A 9279-nucleotide genomic window follows, 5' to 3' on the forward strand; every position below is an offset into this window, starting at 1 on the left:
AATTGGTCACTGACGGTGGGTGGTTGTTGGTCTGGCTGAGAGAGGCACCAAGGCCTCATGGGGGCAGCGTCCATGCTGCTGCAGCTGAGGACTGTGACTCAGTAGAGATGAGGCAGACATGCATGGGCCCTGGAGCAGAGGGCAGGGGACTGGTAAGATTGTCTGAGCAGGGTGACAGGCAGGTGTCCAGGCTGCTGGCTGGGTCAGGGAAGACAGGATGTGTGAAGAAACTAGGTGTATGCCTGCCTTAGAAGAAGATGGTGCTGAGTGTGGCCGCTGCCTGGGCCCTCACCGCTGTGCCAGGTGCTGCCTGGGACCCTGCTTGTGGACTCCTGCCCTCCACTTGCTGCTGTATCTTGACCTCTAGTAACATTCTACCTGGCTCCGGGCAGGCCCCCCTACCTGCCATGCTATCCACAGTCTCTAGTCTTTTGCACATACTGTGGCCTAGATTGGCACCCGTTGCCCCATTTAGATGGTTCATTCACCATCCTTTGCATCTCTGCTGGGTACCACATCCTTTAGGAAACCTGCACTGCCCGTGTCTGTGCTGGTCTCTCCTCTATGCACTGTGACGTCCGTTTTGGTCTCAGCTCAGCTTTTAACCTCCCAAGGCCCAGTTACGTATCTACCCTTCTCTGAAGACTAGACAGGAAGCTCCTTGAGAGCAAGGCCAACATTCTATTATCAGGCATCACGGCAGGCGTCACGGCAGGTGGGTGCAGTTGAGGGAAGGGCTGGGAGTGGGAGGTATGTGAATAGATTCTGTGGAACCAGAATGTCATGTTAAGGAGCTTCAGCTACTTCCAGAAGGCAATGGGAAGCCACTGAAGGCTTTAAACAATGGGGCTATGACCAGTTTTCTGTGTGAGAAGGACTTCTCTAGTAGCCTTGTGCTGAGTAAGTTGGATGGAGACATGAGTGAGGACAGAGAGACGAGGCTACCACTGCGGTGATCTCAGAGGGCTTGGTGGTGGGCTGGGAGCTGCAGAAAAGAGGAGGAGTCAGCATGGTCAGGAAGAGGTCATGCTGACCCACAGAAGAGTGGATGGGCTGGCACTTGTTTTCAGAACCTCGAATCCTTGTCACCTCTGCCCTACAGAACTGTGAGACCCTCCCTGGGAGGCTTAAACCTTTTCTTTCCATGGGTCCAGGACACCAGCCCTTGCTGTGGTCACTCTCTCCTTAGAGTGAACTAGTGGGTTCCCGTAGGCCACCTCCTCGGTGTGATCCGGATGAACAGGCAGAATCCTCATGAAGTTAGCTTGGCAAGTTTATTGAAAACCCAGGAACACAGAAAGTAGTACAAACAGGCACCCACCCACCCCCAGCCACCCCTCCTGGGGTTTGCAGGAAAATCCTGCTGCAGCAACAGGACAGAGTTGGGCCTCCTATCACCACAGGACAAGACACCCAGAGCTGAGAAGCCTCCTCTCCTTATGCATTCCACCTACTCGGCAGACTCACGTATCACAGATCAATCGGCAGCCATGAGACAGCAGGCACAGATGAGCCACTGGGAGGAGAACCACTGTGGAGACTTAGGGATCCCTGTGGTCTCCAAGGACTGTGTCCTTTGGGGCCAGGGAAGGGAAAGAGAAGCCTGTTCTGCCAAGGAAGGGGAGACAAGGGAACAAGAAGTGGCTAAGGACGCCTGTAGGCCCCAGGGCTTTGTGCTCATGCTTCTCTGGATGGTCCCTTTCTCCCGCGTGTACCACTTCCTGGAATAGTGCTGAAAATACATTTACTGTGGCTGAAGCCTGAAGGTGATCCAAAGAAAAGACACTGGGAGTTCAGGTGAAGCTAGTGCCACTGGGGCTGTGGATGTGTGTCTATACAATAAAAAGTCCTTCAAGAGGACATGGCTAGGGCTATGTACTGGCAGGAAGAGTGGCTGGGGATCCCTCAGGACCAGAGTCTATGCACCTCAGGGGACAGAAGCAAGGGCGGCTTGGCTGGTTCTTCTCCAGGCTGTGGTCATCTTAGTACCTGGTCCTGCGAGAGCTAGTGGTGGATGAGAAGCGGACACTAGAGCTGCGGTTGCCGCGGCCACCACTGCAGCTGCTGAAGCCACCCTCAGTGGGTAGTGGGCAGGGGATGCTGGGGGCACAGGCATCGCCCACCAGCACTGAGCCTCCTCTGGTCCCAGAGATCAGCAGGTCCCCACCAGCCCTCAGGCTTGAGGAAGTCAGAACCCCTCCAGTGGTACGGATGCTACTGCTGCTGGAGAAGGTGACCCCACCATTGCGGGAGAAGCTGGATCCAGAGACCAAGGACTCGGGGCCACACAGCACACCTCCTCGAGAGCTGCTCACAGCTGCAGAGAAGGAAAGGAAGCGGTGCAATCCAGAACTCATGAGCCGCTTGTCTGGTGGCTCAGAGACTAAGTCTACATGCAGATGGAAGGGGGAGGATGCTTCTCGAACCCTGGGTATTTGCCTCTGCCCACAGATAGACTGCCATTAATGTCTACAAACTACTATTTGTCTGTGTCCATGTCAGGTGGATTTGAGAGGCCAAGTGAGATGTGTCACCCAGGGATCAGTGACCTTCGTAGAACCACAGGGTGGCTTCTCTTTGGTTATATTGTAACTCTTGCTTGTTTCCATGTATCGAACAGACAAGAAATGCTGCCAGCACCTTGTCCTAGCCAGCCATCTCTGCCCCACTGATGACTCTGCTCTGCAGCCCCGCTGGGCTCCACTGGACACAGCCAATAACTCAGGACTGGAATCCAGCTAAGCCTTGCTTAAAGCAGCCCTGAGTGTAAGCTTGACATTCTCTTCTCTGCTTTTGCACCAGAGTCCTTGCCGTCTCTGTGACCTCTGGGTTTGACCTTCTGCAGAAGAGCATTGCTGCCCCCTTGCCTCCCAGCAAATCAGGGCTCTTCTCTGAGAGTAAATCTGGTGTACTCAGCCTGCCCCACCTCCACGGGTGTCCTTCCAAGATTAGCGTGGCACTGGCTAGTACTACCCTTCTCAAGAAGACTGGAGTTCCACAGCGTGGGGGCTCTCCCTGCTCTGCAGTGCCAGCGCATAGCACGCTTGCTGTGGGACCTGCCCATGCTCTATTTAGAAGCAGCAGGGGGCTGGAGGAGGGGGACCACTTCCATTTATTGTTACCCCATCCCTGCAATCCAAATGTGAGTTTCTTCTTTGACACAGCCTCCACATTCCGTTTGGGTCTCTGTGATGGGTGCAAACACAGCCACTGAAAGTCACAAGTCTCTTTCCAGGAACCTTCTCCCACTTCGAAGGCCCATAAACCACTTTTATTCTTTGTTCTAGAGCCTCTGCGGAGGACAGAGACCCCATGGTCTGCGCCCCTGACTGTCTTGGCCAGTCAAGCTATCTTAGGAGCTTCCTTAAGAAATGGTCTGAGAAAAGGCTAGATACTTACATATGTTTACTGGTCCAACACCTTCACAGATCCTGGAGAGAGAAAGAAATGAATGAATTCACATGTTTTCTGTCGGAGGGCTTCTTGTTTGGGTAGACAGGGACAGGTGAGTCTCACCAGCAACTCTTAGAGCAATTTTGGAACATACCATGTCTCTAGAGATTGCCTCTAAATTGTTGAACTAAACTATTCAGCGAATTATTATTATATTTTAACCAATTAATCAGCCAGGTAAAATGCCTATGGCCTGGTGCAGCTGTCTTGTAAACGCATTTATAAGCACGGCCCCTTCGGATCCTGTGTCAGAGGCAATCGGCTAACATTTTTGGAAAATGTATTGTTCTATCTAGAGACTGCTCATTCCAGGTTTTGTCACCTGGCTCCCTCCCCTTATTTTGATAACCTTTCTGGACACCTGACTTTATTCACTCCTTCCTGCTCTTACCGGATCTCCTCGCCCTCCAGCAGCTGCCTGTAGGTGGCGATCTCTATGTCCAGGCCCAGCTTGGCGTTCATGAGCTCCTGGTATTCCCGCAGCTGCCGAGCCATGTCCTGCTTAGCCTGCTGCAGGGCGCCCTCCAGATCTGCCAGCTTGCACTTGGCGTCATTGAGGGCCGCTTCGCCCTGCTGCTCTGCCTCGGCCACGGCGGCCTCCAGCTTGGTACACTGCGGGGAAGGGAGTCTGCATGTGGGCTTTGCTAGGGAGGCAGGGTGCCCCCAGTGGGCTTGGCAATGCTGCCCTTACTGATAGGGGTGAAACCTACAGCCAGGCCTGGATTGGAGCTCTAGGTGGCTGCTTTTCCAGGGATGGGGACTGTGGTCAGCAAGGGGTGGAGTATTGCTTTTCTCCGCTTTCCATCCCCTCTGGGTTTCTGCTGCCTTGAGACAGACCTAAGGATTCCAGTCTTCTGTTCTTTCTACCTCCCTTACCAGGCCTTCCTTCTGGTCCATGTATCTCTTTTCTTGGAAGTTTTTCTGGACAGCCCTCTGGTTTGTGTCTAGGTCTTGATGGGTCCTTTACCTACTAGACTTGGGGCTTTTCAAAGCCAAGGACCCCGACTTTCCTCCCTCTGTAGCTTTTCTTTCTAACCTGAGCCTTGGAATGTTCAATCTCTGCTTTCAGCCTCTGGATCAGCCGGGTCAGCTCATTGATCTCATCCCGTGTGTTTCGTAGATTGTCACAGTGTTGGCCAGCTGTCACCCGCATCTCCTCATACTAGGGGCAGAATGCGGTGTTTAGACAACTTGAAGTCTGGATTGAAGACCTTAGACGACAGTCATCACCCCAGGGCACCTGTCCCCCTCCTCCAGTCTCCTATTGCCTTGGTCTGGTACCTTGGACTGGTACCAGGCTTCAACATCAGCGCGGCTGCGCCTTGCCACCTCCTCATACTGGGCCTTGACTTCAGCTATGATCCCGTCCAGGTTCAGGTCCCGACTGTTGTCCATCTTTACAATGACAGATGTCTCTGAGATGTGTGACTGCAGCAGCTGGATTTCCTGTATTGGAGAAGCAGCAAGACAGAGGGACTCAGTGGTCCATTAGCAGCTGGGACTCTGTCCCAATGTCCCTTGTGAATCAGAAACAGGGAGCTTTGCTTCTTGCTTTATGACATTGCAAGGCCTACCCCCATCCAGCTTGAGACTCAGAAAAAAGGCATGCTTGAGAAGCAATTGAGTCTGATTTTAGAACCCTTGTCATATTCTTAGAGCATACCTCTGGGTACTTGCTCTGGCTTAGGTGACTATCAAAACCAGGGGTACCTCAGGTGACCAGTGACGGCTGCTTAAATTCACGTTATCTACCCACATGGTGGCTAGGCTGGTCAGGGTCCATTGAGAGGGAGCAACATTTTAAAACACAGTGGAACCTAGATTTTTAGATCCAGAATCTTCAGAGAACCAGAGTCTCCATCCTGCTGAGACCTTCCCCTGCAGCTCTGGCTGATTCCTCTTCAGCCTACACAGGCCGCGTGGAAACAAATGGCAGTGGTTTGGCTAGTCAAATCAGATTCATGTCTCTTCTTCTGGCAACTCATTTTGCCAGACTTTCCAAAACCCATCCTTTAGCTTGGCCTATGAAGATCTGGATGACAGGTGACAGGAGGCCATTGTCAGGCCTAACATGGCCGTGGAGATGCCTTGTGAAGTCCCTGACCTTCCTCATGCCCCAGACAGGGTGACAGAGAGCACACAGGTCTGTGTAGGAGTGGAACTAGATGTAGAAAACCAGCACTCGGAAACCCAAAGGCCTGACTCAGCCTCCAGGGCGAGCAGCCTGAGCAGTCTCATGCTTGAGTGCCTAGAGAAGACGAGTCTCACCTCCAGGTACAGAGCCTTCAGGAATTCAAGTTCCTGGGCCAGGGCATCCGCATTGGCTTCCAGATTCGATTTATTCAGGAAAGCTGTGTCTACATCCTGCGTGAAAAGGAAGGATGAGATCACTGCCTCTGTTATTCACCCTTCCCACCTAGAGGTCCAGAGCTCGGCAGGAGGAGCCATCCATTCCTACTGTGATGGTCCCTCTTCCCCTATAGCCATGTGGAAACCCACTTAAAAGCAAAGAAAGGGGCCGTAGAGATGACTCAGGAAATGAGAGCTTGCTGTGGAACCTGAAGACCTGAGTTCAATCCTTGGGTCCCACATGGTAGAAGAAGAGAATCAACCCTCCCAAGCTGTCCACACATGCACCATGGAGTACACGTGCCCTTCCTGTGCACACCGAATAAACAGATTTTTAATTACCAAGAAAGCCTTGGTAATTCAAGAAACTTAAGAGTCCATCTTTTTCAAACTCACAGCACCCAAACTCAATAATCTGTGGTCCAATCAAAACTTTGAAGGGAACTGGATTTGATCTTTGGATCAAATGTTGTTTGGATGAGCAGTTTCAGCCATGGTAGGGCTGTCTGAGAAGTTGCTGGGGCTGGGGTTGGGATTCTGGAGAACACGTGACTCCACACAGAACTTCCCATGGACTCTTTGCTGTGCCTTACCTTCTTCAGAGCTACAAACTCGTTCTCAGCGTTGGCTCGGCATCCCACCTCCTCTTCATACCTGGGAGCATGGGGGAGAGGGTAAGCCCTCACCCGCATTACTCCTAAGCCCTCACTAATCCCTCAACATGATCCTGGTTTATTGAGGAACATGGTTCTCCATTGCTACTCACAGTGTAGCATCTGTCAGTCCTCTCTTTAGAACTTTCTCTAAGCTAGTGGCCCTCCAAATCCTTTACTTTCTCAACTTGGATTTAGGGTCTGAAAATCTGGACCTTCCTACAAGTCTCTGTGAGAAACAACTCAGGCATTGCAGCTGAACGCCGAGGAGGTAGATCCTGACACAGTGCTAAGTGTGGGGGCTTCTTTAAAAGCAAAAGACCTTCTTTCCAGAGTAGATTTAGTCATTCCTCCAGGCAGTGCTAAGAACACCTCCCACCCTATGCTTCTGTTTCTTCCGCACAGAGGACCTCCTTGTCTCACTTCTCACACCACTGTCCTTGCATCCAGAAGCTTGGTTTTCTAGCCAATAACAATCCTATCTCATCTGCACTGGGCTTCTGCTTCTGGAAATACAGTGCCCAGGTGTGGGCAGCCCAGGTATACTCACTTCTTCTTGAAACCCTCAAGGATGTCCTGTATGTGGTTCCTCTCAGCCTGCAGCCGAGCCTGGTCACTGACTAGTACATCCAGCTGCCTCCTCAGGCTGGTGATATAGTTATCGAAGAGAGGTTCCAGGTTGCTGCGGGCACATTTCTGGTCTTGGAGGAAGCTCCATTTTGTCTCTAGGAGTTTATTCTGTTGTTCCAGGAACCTCACCTACATCCAAGAAGCAAAGGCAACACATTAAAGGGCTTGATAGTGCACCTGTGTAGGCCAGTTCTCCAGATGGCCAGTGAAGACTGTCGTGTATTATCAGTGTTCCTCCTTCTGATGGCTTTCCTTGTGCCTCTAACTCATCAGAAGCCAGGAGGACAGGTATATGACCCTCTCCTCAAACACAGCTACACTTTGCTACAAAGACATTTCAGTACCACTTCTCCCCTCCACACCTAAGCAAAGTGTCAGGCAGTCATGAGGAAGCTCGAAAAATGAGCTCCAGCTGGGCTTGCCTGTATCTGAGACCAGAATCGGCCAACCCCAGCAGAGTACACGGAGCAGCGACTACATTGGGGGGTCATTGTGCTAGAGAAATTGGCTACCTGGGACCATACACCTTGACCAGCATTTCCAATATTCTATCGCTGAGCTCTTTGGCTCCAAGGCAAAATGAGCTCACAGAGGTTCTTTCCTGCCTCTAGAGACCAAGCCTTGTCTCCATGCACACACAGTCAACTGGGTTTCTGCTGTTGTAAAATTCACATCATTGTTTCTGTATATCAGCTATTGATGGCCATCTGTAGTTCCCTCAATCTCAAACAGATTGTGGTAGCCTATGTTGGGTGCATGGATTCTTTGCCTTTTACATGAAGATCACTCCAGTCCATTCTCCACTCTCCCGAGGCTAACTGGATGAGACCATATGCCTTAGGAACTATAAAAACTCCCTTCAGAACACCGTGATCTTAAAGGATAAAATATTTCACACAGAAGCCAATCGATCACCTGACTGAAGCCTCCACCTTTGTAGGAGACATTTCCAAGTAACCAAGAAATAGGGCTTGGTTTGCCCATATCCCCGTAGGTTTGGCTGGACCATCTTCCTTTTCTCCAGAATCTGTGGCCAGCGTCTTAGTCTGTCTCATCATGCAACTGTTCCTCTGGTTTGTCTATTCTTAGTGAAGAACAATCTAAAGCCACCAATCCCTCAATGCCTTTGGCAGATGCCTTAGGCAAAAAGCAATGGCTCAGACCAGGGCCAGCTCTTTTGAAGGGGAAGAGTACCCTGGCACCCTTAACTCTCAGTGCTTATCCCAGGGGTCATCCAGCAAGGTACCTTGTCAATGAAGGAGGCAAACTTGTTGTTAAGGGTTTTGATCTGTTCCTTCTCATCTCTCTTCACCCTCTGGGCATTGGGGTCGATCTCCAGATTGAGGGGAGTCAGCAGGCTCTGGTTAACAGTCACAGCTGTGATAGAGGGGGCCGATGGGCCTCCAATTCCTCCAATTCTGTAGCCAAAGCCAGGGCCGCCGAAACCATAGCCAAGGCCACTGCCAGCTCCAAACCCCAGGCCGACACCACTGCTGGCCCTGAAGCCCAGACCAACTCCACTCCCATCACCGGAGCCAACTCCAAAGGCAACTCCACAGCGGATAGGACGAGAGCACCCAACTGCGATCCGAGGTGAGGATGATCCAAAGTGGATGGCACTCCGACTACCAAAGCCACCGAAACCACGGAAGCCGGACCCACTCCTGCAGGAGACAGAGCTAGTCCGGAAGCGGTTCAGATTCGGAGGGGCCATTGCTGAGCAAGAACTGAAACTGCCCACCCGATGACCAGAGCTGACTCGGTAGGAGCGGCAAGACATGGAGGGCGGCTTAGTGAGTGACAGCTGAGGAGCGATATGCAGTGGGGTGAGCTGGAGCTGAGCGTCTCTGTGAGGCTAGTGGATCGCTCTCACCCCTTTTATGTGTGTGTGGACATGAGGATTGGCCTCATAAAAACAAAAAAAGCCATTTAAAAGCATTTATGAGCTTGGGTGGTTAGCAGAAACTCTTGTCTATAACGTCCTTCACAGTGAACTAATTCAGGCACACCTAGTCTCATCAGGATGCGGGCTGGAGCAGGTAGCCTATAAATATTAAAAACATATAAACACATAAACATTATAGTCTTATTTTCCCTATAAGTCCACCACAATTGCCATTATGGAGATATTAATTTGCCTTGCGCGTAAATACAAAGGCCCCCCGCCCAAGTGTGGCTAACCACCAGAGAGTCA

At 51.4% G+C, this 9279-nt stretch overlaps 1 protein-coding gene across 2 annotated transcripts; it reads right to left on the bottom strand.

Moving 5' to 3' along the window:
* Positions 1-1346: 1346 nt before the first annotated feature.
* On the bottom strand, positions 1347-8865 carry Krt84 (keratin 84). 2 transcript variants are annotated; one of them, XM_050122520.1, is made up of 10 exons: positions 8663-8865; positions 8332-8545; positions 7006-7214; positions 6396-6456; positions 5722-5817; positions 4735-4899; positions 4490-4615; positions 3845-4065; positions 3400-3431; positions 1347-2317 (listed from the first exon to the last, which is right to left on the bottom strand). In XM_050122520.1, exons 1-10 carry the CDS (start codon positions 8863-8865, stop codon positions 1983-1985), a joined length of 1662 nt encoding a protein of 553 aa, XP_049978477.1. In that variant the 3' UTR covers positions 1347-1982. The 2 variants fall into 2 exon arrangements, with proteins under 2 accessions (XP_049978477.1, XP_049978476.1); XM_050122519.1 differs by having other exon boundaries at positions 8332-8865.
* Between the last annotated feature and the right edge of the window lie 414 nt (positions 8866-9279).

Source organism: Alexandromys fortis, unplaced genomic scaffold (assembly GCF_014885135.2).
Source record: "Alexandromys fortis isolate MF-2015 unplaced genomic scaffold, M_Fortis_MF-2015_v1.1 scaffold_216, whole genome shotgun sequence".
Classification (NCBI taxonomy): Eukaryota; Metazoa; Chordata; class Mammalia; order Rodentia; family Cricetidae; genus Alexandromys; species Alexandromys fortis.